A 24,087-nucleotide genomic window follows, 5' to 3' on the forward strand; every position below is an offset into this window, starting at 1 on the left:
ATTAACCTGTGTCAATATTAGAAATGTAATAGATATATTTGGAATATTTCAATGTATAAACATTGTCACATTACGCAAATATATGATTCTCCTTTATTCCTTGGCATCTGTGTTCTTGTCGGGAGGGCAGAGGAGGGAATCTGATAATAGGGAAGCAAAGGTGAAGAAATTATAAGAGAAATTTAGAAAATAGAGAAATTTAGAAAATAACATGTCTTATGTCCTCTTCCAACTGAGATGGTTCTGTAACATGCTAACCCGTGAATGCTGCACAAATGAACAATTAAACATGCACAAAATTTGCAAATGTGCAGTTACAGCAGATTCAGATTCACAGCTTTCTTTTTCTGACTGATGAGCTTCCTTAGAGGTCTGTACAGGGTAGCAATAACAAAAACACATTGTTAACTTGTAAAGCCAGCCAGAATCAAATGAATAGACTCACTGACAAGCCCCAAGCTGGTTGCCATTAGCACTGATGCCATTGGTGTTCAGTTATTTACACTATGAGTTGCCTCTATTGGCAAGCACTTGCCACTGAGGGCGATCCCATAAATTAAGGAAGGGATTAAAAATAAGAGATTTGCTCTTTTAGTTTAATGGGGGATGGAAATTTCACTGCATGTATATTATCCATTAATGATCCAGATCTTGCAGCATTTATAATAAAACATTGAGTTTTTTTTTCTCCAAGATATTAATGCTTTATAAGCACAGCAGTACACTCTCCTTGCAGTGGAAAGCTTACTATGGTCTACCTCAGCTTTAGCTGGTTAATGTTCTTTGGAGAAGAGAAGTTAGAGAAGAAACATGATAGAGGCGCTCAAAATTCTGAGGGGTCTGGACGGAATAGAAAAGGAGAAACTGTTTCCATTAGTGGAAGAGTCGAGAACCAGGGGACACAGGTTGAAGGTGATTATCAAAAGAACTAGAAGTGATATGAGGAAAACCTTTTTAAACACAGTGAGTGGTTAGAATCTAGAATGTACTGCCTGAGAGCGTGACAGTGGCAGATTCAATTGTGGCTTTCAAAAAATAAATTAGATAATTATCTGAGGGAAAAAAAATTGAAAAGGTTACAGAGAAATGGAGGGTGAGTGGGACTAACTGAGAGCTCTTACTAACAGATGTCTCACACACACGTTGAGCAAAGTGACCTTATTCTGCGCTGTATCCATTCTGTGATTCTATGATAAAAATTGGTGTGATGGTTGCAAACTTCATTTCAAAGCAGCACCTTGCAACTTTAGTTCTGCCACCTGCAGCTAAGGTTTAGAACTAAGGTAAAAAGAATATGCATCTCTGGATGAGTTTGCGCTTCATCTTGCAACTGAAACTCTTCCTTTGATTTCTCACTATCTTGAATCAAAGGTTCTTAATGGTGATGGGTTTTCAGCTAACTAAAGATAAAATCCAAATAATTGTTTGAAAATAAAGTAGGCTTGAATTGTGAACTAAATTTAAAAAAGCCAAGATTTTTGCCAGCCAAGGGAAATACTAAATTACTGAAGAAATTGCAATGGAATAATGTAAATGTGTTGAAGACCACATAAAAAGACACACTGCTTAATTCCTCTCCTTCAAAAGAAACACGGTTCTTCATATTGATTGCTAACCAAGACACAATTTCCCACACACCAACACACCACCCATTATGTAAAGTACTTACGCATTTCTGCAAATAATTGTCTTCTTTCTGCCATGGTATTTTCTCTTCTGCCACGTTCTTCAATCATTCTAAAGGATACAAACCAAAACAAATGAGTAATCAGTCATCACTTTCTACTCCCAGGTACCTTTTTACAGAACATAGTATGTCTTTCTTCTTAAACAGCATATTCCAGGTCCTATTTAGGCTGTAACAAAGAAAGATGACATACCTAAAATATCCAACGCCTTAACAAGAAACTTTTCCTCTTCCTTTCAGAGCTTCCTTTAGTTCATGACATCTTTGTCAAACCCTCCTTTGTCCCTATCTATCCCTAGCCTTCTATCCAGCTCCACTTGCCCCACCCCACTTAAACAGTATTAATTTCATCACATTTCCACTTCTCTTAAGCTCTGAAGAAGGGTCATAAGGACTCGAAACGTTAACTTTGTTTTTCTCTCCCCAGATGCTGTCAGATCTGCTGAGCTTTCCCAGCATTTTCTATTTTTGTTTCAGATTTCCAGCTTCTGCAGTATTTTGCTTTTATCTTACACCTAAAATATTTATTGATTTTGTAACTCCGAACATCTCCAAGAAAATATCCTTACAGACTATTTGATGTACAGGCAAATCAGCAACACAGCCAGTTGATACATCAACAGGCTGTTTCATTGACTGGCAGGATATGGGTTTGTGACTATGATTTCCCAAAAATTGGATTTCACGATCATCAGCAACTAAAGCAAGACACATCTTCAAAAGAAAAGAAAAGGGAAGAATGAAAAAAGTAAATTAAGAAAAGCAAATAAATCATTACAAGCCACTCCATCCAATTTTTGCACACCTCTGATGACCAATAGTAATGCAGACAGAGCCCATTTGATGCAAAATATTCATTTGTGGGAGGAGTAAAGACCTAAAAGAATAAGGTCACATGACAATTATGGATGTGAAAGCATGGTTGGCCTATCTTATTTCATCCCTCTAGGAAGATCCTGATGTCCCCCCATTCCAGCATCTAATGGTTTCTTAAATTACATGCTTCCATTACTCTGTCTTGAAGTTTACTCTAAACATTGAAAACTTATAGTTCTCCTCCAGTTAGAGATACAAATTAAAGTTAGATTCTGTGGGGAAGCTAGGAGTGCTCTTCCCATTGGCCAAGAGTTGCAGATATTAGATTAGAAGTCATTAGTTGTGATGATACAGGTGCACATACTTGGGCTAAATGTTGCAAAAGCTACCTGCAAAAAGGGCATAAAAATAGGGGTGCATCACTGAGGTCTTTGCACTTGCCAAGGGTTAGTATTTGTCACAGGACACTTGCTGGGGGTCATTTGTCGGGAGAGTTAGAAGGGCACTTGCCGGGACAGCACTTGCCAGGAGTAGGGCACTAGCTAGGAAATTAGAAACAAAAACAAAAATTGCTAGAAAAACTCAGCAGGTCTGACAGCGTCTGTAGAGAGAAAAGCAGAGTAAATGTTTCGGACCGTATGACTCTTCTTCAGAACTTCAGTCATATGGACTCGAAATGTTAACTCTGCCTTTCTCTCCACAGATGCTGTCAGACCTGCTGAGTTTTTCTAGCAATTTTTGTTTTTGTTTCAGATCTCCAGCATCCGCAGTATTTTGCTTTTAGCCAGGAAGTTAGCACTTGCGTAGGGCGTTAACAGTCGAAGAATATTTGTCAAGGGCTGAGGGGTTGCTGCAAGAACCCAGTATTAGAGATCAGTGAACCCAACATAGAGAGGAATACCAGGGCTAAAGTAATTGCCAAAAGAGAGACAGATAGAACACTCAGCAGGCAGCTGTGAAGTGTGTGTAGCTTCAGCAGTTAAGGTAGACTAGGAAGTTGTGGATTGGAAAAGGATCCACTAGGGTTGAAATCTTAGAACTGCAAAGGGAGTTGTTTGTATGTTAGGGTTAAGTTGGCTAAGCTCAAATCCCAAAGGATGGTGTGAGTCAAGAGACCATCTTCAAAGAACCAAGAAGATAAGATCCCAGAAGTCTCAGAATCCATGGGAAAGACAGACCAACACAAGTTGAACTTGTGTATTGTGCCATGCCTCAGCTATGAAATGTTAAGTATCAATCTTTATTGTCTAATAAACCTTGTCAGTTTGCATTCTAAATAAGTAATTGTCCTATTTGCCAATATGATTATTCCTCAAAAATAATTTTCTTACTCTGGGGTTGAGCATAGAGTCCAAATCCCTACAACCATCTGATTCATTAATGTCCTTTAGAGAAGGAAGTCTGTCATCCTTAACTGGTCTGGCCTACATGTGACTCCTGACCCACAGCAATGTAGTTGATTCTTAAATGCTCCTTGAAATGGCGATCAAGTCACTCAGTTGTATCAAAAGCGCTACAAAGTCTACAAAAAGGAATGAGACCACACAGATCACCTGGCATTGACCTAGGCACTGGAAACAATGGCAAACCTAGCCCTGTTGACCCTGCAAAGACCATCCTTACTAGCATAAGGAGGCTTGTGCCAATATTGGGACACAGACTAGTCAAGCATAATCATACTCAGGGAATTGTACCTTACAGACAAGGTCCCAGACATCACCATCACCATCCCTGGGTATGTCCAGTTCCACTGACAGGACAGGCCCAGCAGTGATTTGCAGTTTGGAGGAAGTTGCCCTGGGAGTTCCCAATATCAACTATGGACTCCATGAAGTCTCATGGCATCAGGTCAAACATGGGCAAGGAAATCTCCAGATTACCATCTGCCTCACCCATCCCCCTTCACCCCAGGTGATCAATCAGCACTCCTCCATGCTGAATTCCACTTGGAGGAAACACTTAGCGTGGCAATCCCACAACAAACGGATCAGATCTAAGCTCTGCAGTCCTGCCACATCCAGTTGTGAATGGCGGTGGACAATTAAACAACTCACTGGAGGAGCAAGCTCTACAAATATCCCCATCCTCAATGATCGGGGACCCCAGCAGATCAGTACAAAAGACAAGACTTTTGCAACCATCTTCAGCCAGAAGTGCCCAGTGGATGATCCAACTCAGCCTCTTCCGGAGGCCCCCAGCATCACAAAAGCCAGTCTTCAGCCAATTCGATTCACTCCACGTGATATCAAGAAATGGCTGAAGGCACTGGATTCTGCATAGGCTATGGGCCTTGACAGCATTGTGGCAATAGTACTGAAGGCTTGTGCTCTAGAACTAGCTGTGCCTCTAGGCGAGTTGTTCCAGCGATAAAACTTGCATCTACCAAGCAATGTGGAATATTGCCCAGATATTTCCTGCCAACAGAAAGCAGGAAAGCAGGCCAAATACCGCCCCATCTGTCTACTCTCGATCATCAGTAAAACAATGGAAGGGATCTTCGACAGTACTATCAAGCGGCACTTACTCGACAATAATCTGCTCACTGACACTTAGCTTGGGTTCCACCAGGGCCACTCAGCTTTGGACCTCATTATAGTCTTGGTCTAAATATGGACAAAAGAGCTGAAGAGGTGAAGTAAGAGTGACTGCCCTTGACATCAAGACAGCACTTGACTGAATGTGGCATAAAGGAGCCCGAGAAAAATTGGAGACAATGGAAATCGGGGGAAAACACTCCACTGGTTGGAGTCATACCTACCACAAAGGAAGATGGTTGAGGTCAATCATCTCAGTTCCAGGACATCATTGCAGGAGTTTCTCAGGGTAGTGTCCTAAATCGAATCATCTTCAGCTGTTACATCAATGACTTTCCTTCCATCATACGGTCAGGAGTGGGACATACATTCACAGAAGATTGCACAATGTTCGGCACCATTTGCGACTCCTCAGATACTGACGTGTCTGGTGTTCATAAGCAGCAAGACATGGACAAGATCCAGGCTTGGGCTGATAAGCGGCAAATTACATTCACACCACACAAGAGCCAGGCAATAACCAACTCCAAGAAGAGCAAATCCAATCATCTCCCTTTGATATTCAATGGCATTACCATCACTGAATCCCCCACTATCAACGTCCTGGGGGTTACCATTGACCAGAGACTGAAATACATGTGCCATAATTATATTGTGGCGACAAGATCAGATCAGAGTCTGGTAAATATGTGGTATGTAACTCATCTCCTAACTCCCCAGAACCTTTCCATCATCTACATGGCACAAGTAAGTAGTGTGATGGAATATGCTCCACTTGCCTGGATGAGTGCAGCTCCAACAGCACCCAAGAAGATCGATGCCAACCAAGACAAAGCAGCCTTCTTGATTGGCACTCCATCCACTACCTTCAACGTTCACTCCCTCTATCACTGATGCACAGTGGCAGCAGTGTTTACCATCTACAAGATGCACTGCAGCAAATCACCAAGCTCCTTAGACAGCACCTTCCAAACGCATGGCCTCTACTACTTTGAAGGACAAGGGCAGAGGATGCATGGGAACACCGCCACTTGTAAGTTACCCCCCAAGCCATACACCATCCAAACTTGGAACTATATGGTGGTTCCTTCACATCACAGCGTCAAAATCTTGGAACGCCTTTCCTAACAGCATTGTGGGTGTACCTACACCTCATGGCCTGCAACGGTTCAAGAAGGCTGCTCACCACCATCTTCTCAAGGATCTTTAGGGATCGGCAATAAATACTGGCATAGCCAGTGATGCTCACATCTAATGAAATAAAACCTAATAGCCTGTTTCCAATCTTCTGACACACTCCCTCGAGTGTCCATTGACTCCCTTGTAAAGAACACCAGTACTTCACAAAGCTCTCACCAATTGTCTTCGCTGGCTGGAAAATCTAGAACACATGGTCACAGGCTTAGGATAAAGAGTCGATTGTTTCAGACTGACACAAGGAGAAATCTCTTCACTCAGAGTTGTGAATCTTTGGAATTCTCTGCCCCATAGGTTTGTGGATGCTGCATCATTGAGTATATTTAAGGCTGAGATAGACAGAAATTTGGTCTCTCAGGGATTCAAGGGGTATGGGGAGCAAGTGGGAAAATGGAGTTGAGGCAAATGATGTCATTTTCTTATTGAAAAGCAGAACAGACTCAAAGTGCATTCTGGCTGTGCGTGTCCTATAGCTTATTTTCTTATGTTCAACCTCTCTTAGCACCTTAGGAGGGTATGCTCCATTGGATGTTGTGTCATCCTACCCTCCTTTTCATTTTTCATTGACGTCTCTCCCTCCCACACTCTGCAAGGCAAAGTGATGCTGATTTGAATTGCCATTCATCTGACTCTACTAAGCCTTGTCCTTCTTTCCAGATCCATCAGAAGTAATGGAGCCAGCTGCAGCAGAGGAGGATGAAACCAGACTTCCTGAAGACATACTTGACCCTGCATACTTTAGAGGGTCAGTTAGGAGTCTGCTCTAGGAAGTTCACCAACCCCCCCAGCTTGGCCTTCCTGTAATGATGCGCGGGTTGGCGTTGTCGGTGCTCAGCTGCTTCTCTCAGGAATACACGGTGGGGACTCCACTCCGCTGAAGCTGCTGGACTCGTACCTGCTGTACATGGCGCTGAGCAGAGTAGCTCAGTTCCTTTACCGGGCGCTGGTTGGTACTTTCCCCTTCAACTCCTTCCTGTCCAGATTCATCGCCTGTGGGGGCCTTCATGCTGGCAGTTTTCTTGTGGATATAGATCAACCCTCAGAACAAAGGAGGTTTCATTGGCATCTCACCTGAGCGAGCATTTGCAGACTTCCTCTTTGCCAGCACCATTCTTCATCTAGTGGTGATCAACTTCATAGGTTGAGCGTACACTGTCATGCAGTGGAAACAATGAGAGGGACCGGAACTCGTATTGCCGCTGCAAGGGATCTGTTTGAACTTTGTTTACACATTTTGATTTATTCTGTATGTACATATAAAAAATAAAACATCTTTTACAAAAAAAAATAAGGAACAGCTGTAGAGGTCATATGTGTCAACTTCAAGGGATGACCTTATAGAAGACTGACAGTTGTGCATCATTATTTTCTCAGTGCATTGGACTGCCTAATCCCGAACGTACATACAATGTTGAACATTGTGCAAGGGAACACATTGAACTTATGTGGAATCATTGCAAAGGCCATGCAAACCATGAAGTCAACAATTGAGGTTGTGGTCACCTCTATGCCCATTGCATGGGGCCCTCAGTTCTGAAGCCTTTGGTGACAGATTTGATAGCTTTAATGAAAGCTTGAACTGCTGCCATTGACTCTGGGTTCCAACAGACATGAAAAGCATGGTTAAGGATTTCCAAAATGCACATCACCCCTCAATTCTGCATACAGAGTAGTGGACTATTGTGTCATTTTCTGCTGTGTCCAACCTGTCTTGTGTATTCACTTGCCCCAAAGCTGTTAACATGTTTTTAAAGCTCCTGCCATCCATGACATTCACATTCACAACTTTCACTGCCTATTTCTCACTATCAGGGAAAGGCCTGTAATTGTACACCAGTAACAGGCTGAGAGATGAACCCCAAATCCAAAACTGACAGACTGACACTTTCAGCTCTAAACAGGGGCTAACATTTAACTTGCTAAACCCAGGAAGTTTAATTGCCTCTGACAGCAAAAAATGCTACGTCATTTATCCTGTAGCATTGTTCTAATGGTGCTTTTGCATTGAAGTGACCTAATTATATGGAGGTATGCCATGGGTGATTTAAAGCACAATGCTGTAGCAGAGTAGAGGGAGCTTTGTTTTTTTCATTGGAAGTGACTGAATACGAATAAAAGGGAGAATAACTGTTTAATCCCTGTCACAGACATTCCTCCCCCCATAATTAAAAAATACATCCCACTCCCAAATATTAACAAAAATCCATAATCCTCTTTTTAATAAATGAATTTGCTTCATGGTTAATATTGTACACATATTAACTAAAATGTAGCTACAATGGTATACATCTAATAATGACTAATACTGAGATTTTGTCTCTATATTACATCTGTTTGGGAGTGAAAATGGTATTTCCTAGAAACACTAATTGGCTGATAGTGAATCAGCAGCCTCAGTTACGCTATGTTCGATTTTCTTTTCCAGACTTGAGGCCTCAGCTGGACCATAGAATCCAATTCTGGACACCATGACACAGGTGGGATGTCAAGACCTTGGAGAGGATGCAGAGAATTATTGGTGGCCTCCTGTTATGAGTAGAGACTAGAGAAACTGGGATTATTCACCTTAAAGCAGGGAAAATGAAGAGATTTAGTAGCGATGTTCAAAATGAAAGGTTTCGATAGTGTAAATAAGGAACTGTTCCAGTGTGCCAGAGGGTCAGTAACAGAGATTTAAGGTAATTGACATAAATGAAACGGGGGTAATTGAGAATTTTTATTACACAGCGAGTTGTTGATTGGACATACACTATCTTAAAGAATGGTGGAAACAGACTGAATAGCAATTTGTAAAAAGAATTGGGATACGGGTATATATTTGAAAAGGATAAAAATTGTATTGCTAATGGGAAAGAGCAATGGGCTGGGACTGGATAGCTCCTTCAAAGAGTTGCCACAGACATAGTGGGTTCAATAACCTCCAAGAAAATAAAATCAGGCACTGTGTATAACGGGCTACCAATTCATTATGAGCCTGCTATTGATGAAGACAAATTTCATCCCTTAAATGTTCTAGTTTACCTTAATTATTTTCTGCAGAAAAAAGTCTGTGCATATTAATAAACAAATTCTGGAATTATAGTTGTGCTGTTTCTAGATAGTGCAAATAATCTGTGCTGTATTACAAATAAGAGATTGGAATAGAAAATGCAAGTCTAGTGTATTTTTAGAACTCAGATAATGTTCTTTAAAGTGGTGTCATTGATAGACTTTTAGTTCTAATGCTCTGTTCCTATAATCCTTTTATTAGTTTCTGCTTACCTAGCTAATCCTACCTGGCTACACATTGTTTTTTAAACCAGTTTCCGGATTCCTTTAAAGGTCTTTATCCAGGCAGGCAGGAAGGGCCTTTAGGCCTACTTGGAGCACTGGCACCCGAGCCTGCCATTGGGTGCCTGCCTCCAGGCAGTTGATCTGCCTTTACCCTTCGTGTCAGGAAACTGAAGGCCAACTGGAAAATCCCAGTTAGTCTCCGAATCGCAACTTTAACAAGGCTATTAATTAACTTAACTGCCTTCTTGCCTCATGTGGGTGGGAGGCATTCCCAGGCCCTTAACTTGCCTCCTCCAAAGTGGCTGACGCCTGGAAGGCATCCCGAGTGATGTGTTGGCCATGCTGGTATTTCCTGGTGACCCCACCCACATTCCTGACTTTGGATGGTGGGGTGGGTAGTGTAAAATTCAGCCTATGGAGTAGATCAAGCCCTATGATACTCAGAATTCTCTTTTGAATCCATACACCACAAGCAAAGTAGCAACAATTTCTTTGATGACAGTGAAGGGTAATTGACATTATCTAAAAATTGTGCAAAATTACTGATTCCTTATTTCAGGACACTCCAAGAGGCTGTGTTCTTCCTGCAGTTGTAATATGAACTACTCCAACAAGCATATATCTTTGGATTCATAATACTTTAATGTGGACCATTTACACATTTACCATTCTGAATCAAAATAAAACTGGGCCAGATTTTCACCACTGAGGGGGGGAAGCTCAAGTCAGGAAATTTCCCGCCTCAACAGATCGATCATCTTTAAAAGCCATATTTGTGTTCCGGAGAGGTGGGGGCAGTTTAGACAGGCTGGTTAGAAGGCCGGCCTCAGTTCTCTGAGACTCCGGCCCAGCTGTATAAAAGACCCCCACTCCTCACCTTTTCATGCCACTCTCCATGTCACCTCCATAGCCACTCACCCAGCATACACGATGGGCAGACCTCAGGAGCCATGTGGAGATGAAAAAGAATTAAACTAACAACCTAAGATTGCTCTCATTCATACACATTTGAAACTGAACAAAACTCCCGCTCATGAAACCCATTGAAAAATTTTTAAAATCTGAAATCTTCACATGATGGATTTAACACAGGCTTTAACAAGGCCTCAACTAGCTTAATTGGCCTGTTTCAGTGCGTAAGCAAGCTTTCATGTCTGCGTTCCCCCAGCCTTCGGAAAAGTTATGGCATTGAGAACGGAGGTGGGATGTCCAGATGTATGATATCGCCACCATTTTTCCTGGAGGCCACCTGACTCCCTTCTTGCCCAATTTGGACCCTGAAAATATGGCCCACTAAGTTATTATGGTTACCTAACAAAAAGTCCTCTTATGAAACAATATGCCCTCCATCTCATCATGGACAACATCACAGTACCTCTGCTAATATTATACAGGGCAGAATTTTATGTACCGCGGGTGGGCGCCTGACCTGATTGGGTGTAAAATAGTGTACGATGACGTTGGGTGAGCATCCTGAAGTCATCGCACACTTGGCACGATATTTCGGTCAGCAGCGCGCCCACCGACAATTAAAAGATCTTTTAAGGCCATTAATGTATTAATTAAATGCAATTTTTCACTGCCCATCCAACATTACAGTTGGCGAATGGGCGAATCGGCCAGGCAGCCTTTGGAATTTTGAGGACCACGGGCGAGATAAGGTTTCCGATATTAATTTTAAAAAATGTTTTGACCAGAATTTTTATAATCTATATGTTCATGTGAGGGAGTGTGATGTGTGGACATTTTTCCCTGCATTTCCAAATCTTTATTTCATGATTTAAAATTCTTCAACTCCCTGAGGCAACTCTCTGCCTTCATGGAGCTTTCATCGTGCGCTCCCATGCACACGTGCAGACTTCAGCGCTCGCCCTCCTCCTGCTCCCACCCTGGTAGCGCTGAGCCTTTCAGTGTGCATTTCACATTGTCTGGCCGTTAATTGGTCAGCCAGTGTGAAATTGCGGTCGGGGGGCCATTTGCGGGCGGTGGCCTGTTTCCTGGCTGCTCCCAGGCCCGCCTACCACGCCCGCCCGACGCCCCAAAAATCCTGCCCATAATGTTTAAACAAGTTAACTTTTAATACAAATAATATTCCTGAATGGGTTAACATCAACAGCTGTTAATTATCACATTCACAGCTTCATAGTAACCTTGGAGGCATACAGTGAATTAGAGTTCCAATCCATACCTCTTTTTTTTCCCTAGAAATCAGACACTAGCTTCAGATTAGAGTAAATTCCACATTCCTCCATTCCCAGTGGGAAAACTGTGCTCAAAGAGTCGGTGACAGGGCATAAACATGATAACTAGAATTTATTGAAGCTATGGATCATGGAAGTTGCCCATTATTTCTTGACTTACTGCTTCACACCTGCTGCCTCTCACTGTGCCAGAACTCTGATCATTGTCTCCAGCTTTTCCAGCTTTAATGCACATAAACCTCTCACTGACAAATTTGCCAAGGTAAATTTAGGTGGACTCCCACAATATGGCTGAGATATAATATGGTTACTTGGCATTATTTTCTGTAGTGAAGTCTGATGCAGAGTTATCAATTGTCAGGTTGGTGCTAAAGTTAAAGGCATCAAAGTATATATGGATGTAACCCTAATTACAATAAAAAGACCATAAAATAGATAAGAATAAAAGCAAAATACTGAAGATGCTGGAAATCTGAAATAAAAACAGAAATTACTGGAAATACCCAGCAGGTCTGGCAGCAACTGTGGAGAGAGAGAAACATAGTTAGTGGCAGCAGGGCTGGTGGGAATGGGAGGGACTTTCTGGAGACAAGATTGAGAAATCTGGGGCAGAATTTTACATTCGTCGGTCGGGCAGCTGATTGCTGCTAGCGAAACAGGCCGCACAGTCATTTTCCGCGGGTGGTCCAATTAAGGCCCGCACCATGGCTTTGCGACTCCCACGGAGAACGGGAAAATAGTTGTGGGGGCGGGCGGCCTCAGCCTGCTGGTTCCAATGGTGAGCCGGCAGCCTGTTTAAAGAGTGGCCAGGCAGCCTGCTTGAAGCAGTGCACCATGGCCACTCAGAGATCAAGAAATGAAGAAATGCTGCACGGAGGGCAGAGGAGGGGGAGGTGGAGGATGAGGGGGGCAGGCTGCAGGAGAGGCCAGCTGGTTTGGTGAGGGGGGGGCACTGTGCACCCAGATTCTCGGACGCATGCTTTGCTGTCCTCCTGGAAGAGGTGGGCCAGCAATATGATGTTCTGTATCCTGAGGACGGGAGGAGGAGGGCCCCCCATGTTACCAGCCAGGCATGGGAGGAGGTGGGCGTGACAGTGCCGAAAACGCTTCAATGATTTGCTGTGCTCCAGACGGGTGAGTACCATGTCTGCCTACTTTTGAGGCAGAAGGCAGCCTTAGCCCCTCTCCCCCACTCCCCCCACCACGTATGGCTGCTGTTACTGCATAGGGCATCTGTTGCACGCTGGGTGGGCAAATGGGTACCAACAAAGCTTACATCAGCCTTAGTGGTTGAGGAGAAGGTGGTCTTTCTGCGCAGCATATGTTGGTTTCTGTGGCATTTGAGTAGTTTGGGGGCAAGCTGCAGAGGAGGCTGGTAGACACATACTCAGAACTCCAACACATGTCATATTGATGGTAATGAGATGGTCCAAGGGGTGCCTCAAGGTCTTTTGGGCAAATCCCATCTGCTGGCATCACCCTTGCCATGGGCTCTAGGACCCGTGTGCTATTCAAAGTGATGGACGCTGAACGTGTCCAAGGGGACCGTTGGGGGAGGGTTTGGGACCAGCCATATTACCTTCTGAGGACTCATCACTAGTAGTGTGGACAGGAGCCACTGGATGCTTCAGATGGCCCACTGTGGTTGGGGTGCGGCGTGTACATGCAGAGTACATGAGCGACCTTCCCCCAATAAATCCTCTTATGTGTTTTGCAGGCAAAAAGTAACCACAATGCACGGGAGCGCCTGAGGACTGCCCACCATCCAAACCACTGACGGTTGCTGCAATCGTTAATGCTGCAACAATGCTCATTCACTGACTGAGGCATTCTGACGTCTGGGCCATACAGGAGGGACTCTCGTCCCCTTGAGGAATAGCCTCTCCACCATCTTCCAAAGTCACTTTATCCCATTTGTGACCACTATCACCATGGTCTCACATGCCATTGGATTGCCACTGAACACCCAAAGACTTATTCCACTTTCGGGGGTTTGGGACTCCAGCACCCTTTTAGCCAGTGTGTCCCACATTACTCTGTCCAGAAGGTCCTCAGCACCTCAACTGTGAACCTCATGGCATTCAACTTAGATAAATGCCACCACGTTACTCATCCCTGCACCAAGGGGAAATGTTGCCTTCTAGCCACCCGGTCTATGCCCCTCCTTACAGAATGAAGGGCAATAATGTGACCTCTCAATCTCCTGAGTTTGACGGAAAATGACACAACTGTTTGAAATGTTTCCTCAGCCACGCAACTATCCAGGCAACAATGCATCCACGTCAGATACCTCTGCACTCTCCTTATGCACTGTCCTTGTTAATTTCAGCATCACCACCAGAGCGACCCACACATCCGCACCGCAGCACCCCCTCCACACCTGAGGGGTAACATGTGCAACTTGCGGCACATCATTTCAGCCAGCCAGGCACCAGCTCAGACACATACACCTCAGAGGGGACTTTACCGTCAGCTAGTATCCTGGGTCACAGTGGAGAGGGCACATCACAATCGCTGGAGGAGATGATAGGGGCAAAGAGTGCTGATGGCGCCAGCAGCCAGAGGGCTGCAGGGGACGAGGCACATGCTGAGTCCGACACTGATGACATGCCTCTGGAGTTGTCCCCATTGCAGGAAAGGCAGCAGGAAGTGCGTTTGCATCTGGCAGGGTTGCATGAGGGAATGCTTCAGTTGCTCTCTGTGACGGGGGAGTCTAGGCAGAGTGCACGTGAAGAATCCGCCCTCAGGGAAGAGCATCAGGATTCCTTCAATGAGAGATTGGCGACTCTCATAGAGAGGGGCTTCCACCAAATGGATCAAAATATGATTGGGTTACGCTCTGACCTGCAAGCCCTCACAGAGGTTCTGGCTACAGGTGGTGTTTTCCATTGTGGGAGATGTTGTGGACACCAAGCACAGGCACTCGGTGCCCATGCATTTGCGGTGAGCAGGGAGGTAGATTTGGACCTCACGTCGGCGAAGCAGCTGCCTTTCGTCACTGCGAGCTCCTCTCAGGGTGCTCCGGATGAGGGCAGCAGCTCCTTCACCCCTCTGCCAGTTAACGTTGCTTCTGTTGAGGCTGCGACAACTGGGGAGGTGCCAGTTCAGGAGCTGGCCACTCCCTCCCAGGTGGGGCCATCACAGGCTCCACAGGCCAGAGGACGCCCGCCAAGGTCATCTAGGCCAATAGGACAGCAGAGTCAGTAGGCTGTCTCACAAGCCACACCGAGTGATGGGGCGGCACTTAGACGTGGCACCCAGAAATGAAAACATAAGACACCTTAGGCACTTCTGGGTATGTCACTGATGATTTTGTGTTGGCCTTAGAATAGGGACCCCTTTTTGTAACATTGTTGAATAATCATGTGGGCTTTAATTGTGGACAGAATAAAGTCCACCATTGTTAACATGTCTGAGCGTTGTTTCATTGTGGTGCTTTTTGTTCATTTTTACATAATTATCACGAGTGTTAGAGTGGAGATTGATGTTTCTGTACTAAGGCCTTAATTGCAGCTGATCAGCTGGAAGATGTAGCACCTAAGTGCCACGTGTGGAAGTTCCAGGCAATGCTGCTCCTGCTGATCCATGTGTGTGGAGATAGCTGAAGGTTCTTTGGATTAAATTGTCCCGGGTGTCCCTGCCTCCCTGGTGCAAACACGAGTCATCATTGTGACCCTCATCATTGCCCTGTGCTTCCTCATCCTCTGAGGCACTGCTGGATTCATCATGTGCAGCCTCATCCATTGCGTCAAGGTCTTCATCGTCAATTGCATCCCCCTTTCCAGCGCAAGATTATGCAGGGCACAGCAGACTACCACGATCAGAGAGACGCGATCTGGAGGGTACTGGAGTGCACCCCCTGAGTAGTCCAGGCAACGGAAGCGCATCTGGAGAAGACCGATGGCTCTCACCACCACAGCCCTTGTGGTGCCCTGGCTCCTATTGTACTGATGGTCAACTTCAGTTCTTGGATGGTGTACTGGCATCATGAGCCACCTTCATAGGGGATAGCCCTTGTCACCCTGCAGCCAACCATCTAGCCGAGCCAGAGCACTGAAGAGCCCCGGCACCTGAGAGTGTCTGAGGATGTAGGCGTCGTGGGAGCTGCCTGGGAACCTTGCACAGACTTGTAAAATCTGCATCCTGTGATCGCACACTATCTGCACGTTCATGGAGTGGAAGCCCTTCCTGTTGACGAAGGCACCGGGCTCACCTGCTGGCGCCTTGATGGCCACATGTATGCAATCTATAGCACCCTGGACACGGGGGAATCCAGCAATGGCCGCGAAGACTCTGGTTCGCTGTGCCTGACCTGCGAGGTTGCAGCGGAAGTGGATGAAGGTGGATACCCGTCTGAACAGAGCATCTGTAACCTGCTTGACACAAGTGTGGACAGCTGATTGGGAGACATCGGAAAGATCACCCACCGAGCCCTGGAAGGAGCCAGAGGCATAGAAGCGGAGGGCAACTGTAAGCTTCAGAGCCGCTGGCATGAGGTGTCTTCCCACACAGTTAGGGGAGATCTCAGGGACAATCATCTGACAGATACAGTTAACTGTCTCCCTTGAGAGTCAGAGCCTCCTTCGACACTGCACCTCAGTCATATTGAGGTAGCTGCTTCGCCGCCTATATACCCTGGTAGTAGGATAGTGGCATCGTCTGCGGCCCCTTGCACCTTGGACAACCTCTTGGCCCTGCACCCCTTGTGCCTGTGCCTGGACACCCAAAGGTGCCTCCTTTGGAGGCTGATTATCCAGTTCTGGTCTCCTCCTGATTCTATCCCTCCCTTCCTCCTCAGGGAGCTGCCTCCACTAGAGAGGTCAGAACCCATAGCTCCAGGCTAAATGGAGGCCTCCGGAAAGCTGCAAAAGAAAAAGAATGCTGTCTGCAGAATGCTTTCACTTTACACAAAAGCCTCTTGGACATCAATGAGAACTACTAACACAGGTATGTTTTAAACACTTTCATCAATTATAACTTCGTGAAAAACATGAACAACCCCTCTGAGTCCACATATCCCGACATTGCAAAAGTTTTCTTAAATAATCTCCTACCTGCCCTCCCGCTGGGCCCGTGTGCCGACCCGAAGTTCGCACGGGCCCCTCAAAATCGTACACAATTGGCAAGTTAAGGGGCTTAACGAGCACTCCAATTAATGGCGGGCAAACTGATTGTGCCTGCCCACAGAAATATCGCGATGGCACGTGCTGACGTGCGGGCTATGCCATCCGCACGCCAGCCGGAAATTTCTGGCCCTGGTCTGCAGGTGAATTAATTAGGCTGAATGCAAAATTTTGATTTCTTGATGCAGAGATAAAGTCAGCAGCATGGTCAATAATTACACTGGCCCTTGGCAGGCTCATACTTGTTTTGCATTTGAATGCCATGAATACCCATAAATGTGAAACACTTTTTAATAAAGTCCTAACCTCAGGATAAAGTTAGTGGTGCACGATCATTTAAAGGTGGCAAGCATTAGTTGGTTCTGTGCATTTGTGACTAAGGGAAGCAGTTGTTCAGTTGAACTCTGGTTCAAATTGGGGCTTGTGCAAAGGAGAAACTGAAAAAAATTAGTGCGGGTAAAGAGGTAGTACTTGAAAAATAAATTGGATTGAAGGTTAATAAATCCCCAGGATCAGATAAGCTACAATCCAGAATGTTGAAGGTGGTGGCTATAGGGATACTGGATGCATTGGTGGTTATCTTGCAAAATTTTATAGATTCTGGAAAGGTTCCTGCTGACTGGCAAGTAGCAAACGTAACCCCACTATTTAAGCAGGGAGGAAGAGAGAAAACGGAAAACTATAGACCTATTAGTTTGATGTTAGTACTAGAGAAAATGTTAGAATCAATTATAAAGGATGTGTTAACTAGATATTAAGAAAATAATGATGTGATTGGGCACAGTCAACATGGATTTATGAAAGGGAAATCATGTTTGACAAACCTGGCGTTTTTTGCAGATGTTACTTGTAGCATAGACAAAGGAGAAGCAGAGGATGCGGATTTTCAGAAAGCTTTTGATATGGTCCCACACAGGAGGTTAATAAACAAAACTGAAGCACATGGGATTGGGGGTAATATACTGCTATGGATTGAGAATTGGTTAACAGACAGAAAACAGAGAATAGGGATAAATGGGTCATTCTCAGGATGACAGACTGTTGCTAGTGGGGTACTGCAAGTGCTAGGGCCACAGCTGTCACAATCTATATAAGTGATTTGGATGTGGGGGCCAAATGTAATATTTCCAAATTTGCTGATGACACAAAACTAGGTGGGAATGTAAGCTTGAAGTTATCTACTTTTGACAGAAAAAAAAACAGAAAGGCAAAATATTTCTTAAATGGTGAGAAGTTGGCAGTGTTGATGTCCAAAGGATTCTGGGTGTCCTTGTTCATGAGCCACTAAAAGCTAGCGTGCAGGTGCAGCAAACTATTAGGAAGGCAAATGGTATGTTGACCTTCATTGCAAGGGGATCGGAGTACAGGAGTAAAGATGTCTTGCGCGAGACAGCACCTGGAGTACTATGTATAGTTTTGGTCTCCTTTTCTAAGGAAGGGTACACATGCTATAGAGGGAGTGCAACAGAGGTTCACCAGATTAATCCCTGGAATGGTGGGATTGATTTATGAGGAGATGTTGAAGAAACTGAGCCCACATTCCCCAGAGTTTTGAAGAATGAAAGGTGATCTCACTGATACATACATACTTTTCACAGGGCGTGACAGGGTAGATATAGATAGGATGTTTTCTCTGGCTGGTGAGTCCAGAAGCAGTCTCAGAATAAGAGGCAGGCCATTTAAGACTGAGATAAGGAGGAATTCCTTTACTCAGCGTGGTGAATTTTTGGAATTCTCTACTCCAGAGGGCTGGGGAAGGTCAATCATTGAGCATGTTAAAGGCAGATTTCTGGATACTAATGGCATCAAGGGATATGGTGATAACGCAGGAAAGTGGCATTGAAGATAATGATCAGCCATGATCTAACTGAATGGCGGAGCAGGGCTTGACAGGCCGAATGGCCTACTCCTGCTCCTATGTTCAACTGAAGTGGGAGGAGGATTGATTTGGGTGCGTGGAGTTCATGCTGCACACAATTGGCTGATCAAAGGGATTCTCTAATAATTAGTTAAATGGATGAGAGCCATGGACGAGCATGCTGCTATATGTATGTCTGCCCTCTTCACACAATGCAATTACTGCCATAACCATGGGTCTCATTCACCCAATATTCCTGCAACCTTGGGAGCAGGAAGAGAATGTAAAGGAGAGCTCTTGCACTCCAACAACAGAGGCCACAAGGCCAACAGCAGGTAGCATCAAAGGAGAAGACTGGTTCCAATACAGACATCCAGGGAAGGCATCGACAAAGATGGACACGGGCGCATCAATGCAGCCAGAAGATAAGAACAAACTATTTCTACATGTCAGAGAGCTGATGCTAGAGAGGTCCGAGGGTGTCCCAGGAAACGGTCACTGAGATATGTTGGGATTGTTCATCAAGACATGCAGCCATGTGAAACCCATACCAGTGGCCCTCAATGTTACAGAGGTGCTCAATTTCTTTGCTAACAATGATTTTCAGGATGTAATGAGCAATATATCTGGCATCTCACAGGCTGAAACACATAGTTGCCCTATTTAGTCATGCCAATAATTTTATTCACTTCACCACCGATGAAGAAAGCCAGACAGCCAGGTCAGCCATGTTTGGTGTCATAGCTCAGTTTCCTCAAGTACAGGGTGTCATTGGCAACACTCGTGGCCATAAAAGTTCCCTAGGAACAGTCAGCAGGATGAGGAGACGATGCTAATCCTGAAAGGGAGGCCCCCAGGGCATTTGGCACGCGCTCCTCCTCCATCTGGGTGCACAATCACACCTTCCCGTCTTCCTGAGGGGAAGAGGCTCCTGGACTGAGGTCTAGGGGCCTCAACCTCTTCCCACCTAGCCAATGCTGTACTGAGCCCATGTCTAGAGCAATGGAATGCAGGTCAGAGTGCATATGGATCAAATGCTTGACCTGGCTCTCTATGAATGAAGCCATGTGCTGAAATGCCTGAGACATGGCAGAACTCATGGCTAGCATGGACTCCTCCAAACCCCACAAAAAGCTGCGCATAATCCCTGACATCTCCATCAGGCTCCTCCCATGACTGCGACCTACTACTTGGATGGCGATGACCCATAGCGCAGAACAAAAAGAATCGCATTAAGAATTATCACAGTTTGAGCACTTCATCACAATCATCCTATATGCCTATTTGCCGCCAGCAGGATGAAAGCCTGTTTCTCTTTATTCCTGGCCTATCCAGCCTGGCCATCTGCACCAGATCACGCTCCCTCCTGGTCAGTGACTTCCATCGCCTCCTCCTCGGCTGCTGTAAGGAGCTTGAGGTCTGAAACTCTTCCTCCTGTCCATCTCCTCTCGCGGGAATTATGGGTCTACTTTTCTTGCATGACAAATTGCTGAGTTAATGACACGTCATATGATACCTAACCCCCTTGCCTGCATGCATCCCCATCACAAATACTGTGATACTTTGTGTTCAGGTGCACACAAAAGGCATACTTTCACATTCCTTGGTCTCAATAGCCATGCGGCACTAAGGCCGATCACATATTCACTCTTCTGGCATAGCTGTGACGTGAGAAAAATCTCTTTCATACAACGAATGGTTCGGGTCTGGAATACACTGTCTGGAAGTATGGTGGAGGCAGGTTCAATCGCGGCATTCAAGAGGGCATTAGATGATTATTTGAATAGAAACAATGGGCAGGGTACGGGGAAAAGGCAGGACAATGGCATTAGGTCATAATGCTCATTTGGAGAGCCGGTGCAGACACAATGGGCCGAATGGCCTCCTTCTGTGTCGTTAAGATTTTGTGATCATGTCCACTCCACATATACATTACTGATGATCACATAGACTCTTATTGAGGATATGACGCTGGCAATTGCCCTTGTAGAGCGGAGTAGGTCATTGCCCTGTTTCCTGCACTGTGCCCAGGTTCAATGCATTACCCCACAGTTGCTCAGCTCTTCTGCCACCTCCATCCACCTTCTGATGCCAACAGCAGGAAAGAGCATCTCCCGCCTTTCCCTGATGGCCTGGAGGAGAATCTGCAGAGGCATGGCTGAACTATGGAACTGGTCTGGTATGGCGGTCAGACATTGTATCTGATGGGGTCTTTGGATTAAAGTCAGAAGAATCTCTCATATTGGAGCATTTTGGCAGTGATGCAACAGCTTCCCTGTTGAACAGAAGGCTCTTTAATAGCCCGCCCATAGCTGCAACATTCTCAGCAGATAACAGGTTTCACCAATGAAAAACCTCCCCCGCCACTCAATCGCATGTGTTTCCTATGCTCGCTGGCCAGAACTTTAAATTTGATTTATAATCATCTGGGCAACAGCAAAAATAGACACCTGAAGTGGCACACACTTCTGATTATGCTCTTGGGAAAAGTAAGCTGTTGACAAAATACCCCCCAACACTGAGTTGAATACAACTCTTCTTCAGAACTGGTAGCTCTATTGAATGGCAGCGCCAACAAGGGAGGCAGTAGCTGCTGCGAGTACAACATCCACCCGAGGCCCTAGGGTCATCGCTGGATCCCAAACCACAAGTGGGTGGGAGGGTGGTGGTGGATGCCGGGGGTGTGTGTGGGGGGGTGGGGGGGTGGAGTGGTGAGCGGCAAGGGCTTGGGAGGGGGTGGCTCTCACGCTCTCATGCTAGGTACCTCGATCAGGAACCAAGTGCTTTTGAATGAAGGACACCCTTAGGAGCCCGCAAGCAATCCCTCACAGAAATGCTTGCCGTGCTCCCTGCATGGCAAGATCCCATCCACCACTGGATTAATAACAGCAGTGGGAGGATAAGGCTGTCAAGAGCCTCAATTGGCGGCAGGGTGGAAGGCTGTCCACAGATCTTCCTGCCATGGACTTAAACTGGGGTGGAGGCGGAATGGTGGTGGGGCCTCACCCACCAACTGCCTGCCTGATTAAATGCCCTCCCTGCCTCCAAAATCGCGACGGGGAAGGCATTAATTTCCACTCTCTAATTTTGTCTTGAATTAAATCTATTCTGGTATCCCAAGTAAACATCTGCATAAGTGGCACATATCTCTCCTCATAATGTTTTCACTTCCTGCAATTTCCTGGAGATTAACAAATTCTGCCCTGAAGAAAAGCTACTGTGAATGTCACATCTATGAAATCAAAGTGTGTTTGTGTCTGTTATGTTGGCGAACAGCATAAAAAGAATCCCAAAATGTATTTGAGCAAAGCTGGTATAACATGCAAAATTCAAGCCTACAAAACTGCCCTCTCATTGTGTACCAAATAGGGTACATTAGTAAAACTTCAACCTCTCGCCAACATATTGGAATGTTGGCACAAAAGTCATACAAAGAACAACACCCTGTGAATTCTTTACATGGTGTTCATATCGCTTCTCAAAACAAACTAGTGGATACAGAAAGCTCAGATGTGGAACGTACTTAAAGATGTTCAAATGTTCTAGTTGTTAAGGCTACTTTTTGTATATTTACATTAATCTGATTGAAAAGGGAAAATGAACAATGTAGATTTTGCATAAGAGGATGCCAGATTCAACAGAACTGTCTTTATAGTGAGGGCACTATTACTGAGAAGGCTAAGCATAAAAGGAACTGATTCTATAAAACATAGCTAGTGTAATGAGGGCTGCGTAGGCAAGTGAACTTTTTCCCTCTTTTTAAGAAAATAATTCTTCTTTGAGCTTTACCAGGAGGGCTGGCTTCCTCAGGTGCAAAATCTTAGCTGATTGAACTCAGCCTTGTTTGCTCCATGTCAAGAATTTGGAGCATACATGCACAGAAAGGGCTTCCACTTACTCATTGCTCAGCTGGTGCGTGACGAAAGGCAGTGCGTCATCTAAGTACATGTCGGGCTTCCTGGCTGTTGTCATGATACCTTTACCTTGCGTTAATCCTCAGTCACCCCTCTCTTCCACCAAACCATCAAATGTCAGGCTGCTGCTTCGGGTCAAATGATATTCACCTGAGCAAATGGTTCACCACACCTATTAGGAATTGGACCGTAGATGCAGAGGGCCATGTCACTATCAGAGCTCTGACTGAACAAACCATTAGCATCCTGAATTAGAGATTCTGCTACTTGGATTGACCTGGAGGTAGCCTGCAATATAGGCCTGAGGGAATCTCCAGGCTTGCTGTAATTTCCTGCATGTTCAATTACTGTGTCCTGCAAAGGGGAAAACCCCAGAGCCATCTGGAAAGAAAAAGTGGTGCAGGAGCAGGTGAAACAGCAGGATACCAAGAGCAAACAAGGGCCACCAGCCCAGCCAGTTGCCAGATCTTTACAACACCAAAGCGTCAAGTAACATACTGGTTGACTCAACCTTCTTCACCATCCTTGCTTCCATATTGTTGCCCCCCCCCCCCCCCATCTGATGCATTACCTTCCTCCTCCCTGCATACACAATCCTTTTACCTTCTAGATGAATTAGTGACAAAGGGATGGACTTTTGAATTGCTGGAGGGTCTGGATCAAAAGCAGGCAGGTGCGCAATTTTGTGCTGCCGGCCTCCATGTCAGTTCACTGCCACAATCTCAGCCCCGAGCCACTGTCAATGAGACGACTCAGGTTTGGATCAGGTGCCCGATAATTAGGGGGGACCTTAACCGGACTGGGATTTTCAGTCGGCAATGCGGGCGGCCACCTCAGAGTTAACATTTCAAGCCCAAATGACTCTTCATCAGAAGTTCTGATGAAGAGTCATACAGACTCGAAACGTTAACTCTGTCTTCCTCTCCACAGATACTGTCAGACCTGAGTTTTTCCAGTTATTTTTGTTTTTGTTTCAGATTTCCAGCATCCATTGTATTTTGCATTTACCCCGACTCACTGTTTTCTGTCCTTAAGCCAATGCTTTATTCAAGCTGACACCAACTCTCCTATTCCTCATGCGCCTCTTATGTGGTACCTTGTCAAACGCATTTTAAAAATTAATACAGACAAAATCTACTGCATCCGTTCATCAACCTCCTCTGTTACCTCTTTCAATTAGATTAATTAAGCACAACCTGCCTTTTACAAATCCATGTTGATTCTCCTTAATTAACTAAAATCTCTTAAAGTGCCTGTTGTCTTTTTCCTTGATTATTGTTTCTAAAACCTTATCCATCATTGATGTTAAACTGACCAAACTGTAGTTACTGGAAATGTTCAAGAAAGGGTATAAGGACAAAGGTGTCACATTTGCAACTCTCCAACCCTCTGGCACCTTCCCTGTACCTAGGGAAGACTGGAAGAGTATGGCAAGCCCTTCCACTATCTTCACTCTCACTTTGTTTCGTAACCTGGAATGCAAA

The 24,087-nt window shown here is 45.2% G+C and overlaps 1 protein-coding gene and 1 pseudogene across 27 annotated transcripts in view; one reads left to right on the forward strand and one right to left on the reverse strand.

Moving 5' to 3' along the window:
• Positions 1-24,087, reverse strand: part of dtna (dystrobrevin, alpha) — a 444,909-nt gene that overhangs the window by 216,049 nt on the left and 204,773 nt on the right. For all 27 annotated transcript variants that reach the window (XM_041189637.1, XM_041189635.1, XM_041189640.1 and 24 more), the window contains one exon: positions 1,670-1,737. In XM_041189637.1, the coding sequence (XP_041045571.1) occupies positions 1,670-1,736 (67 nt within the window). In that variant the 5' untranslated portion in view covers position 1,737. The remainder of the gene's footprint in view (positions 1-1,669; positions 1,738-24,087) is intronic.
• On the forward strand, positions 7,041-7,379 carry LOC121279185 (annotated as a pseudogene).

The sequence above is a fragment of the Carcharodon carcharias genome, chromosome 6 (assembly GCF_017639515.1).
Source record: "Carcharodon carcharias isolate sCarCar2 chromosome 6, sCarCar2.pri, whole genome shotgun sequence".
Lineage (NCBI taxonomy): Eukaryota > Metazoa > Chordata > Chondrichthyes > Lamniformes > Lamnidae > Carcharodon > Carcharodon carcharias.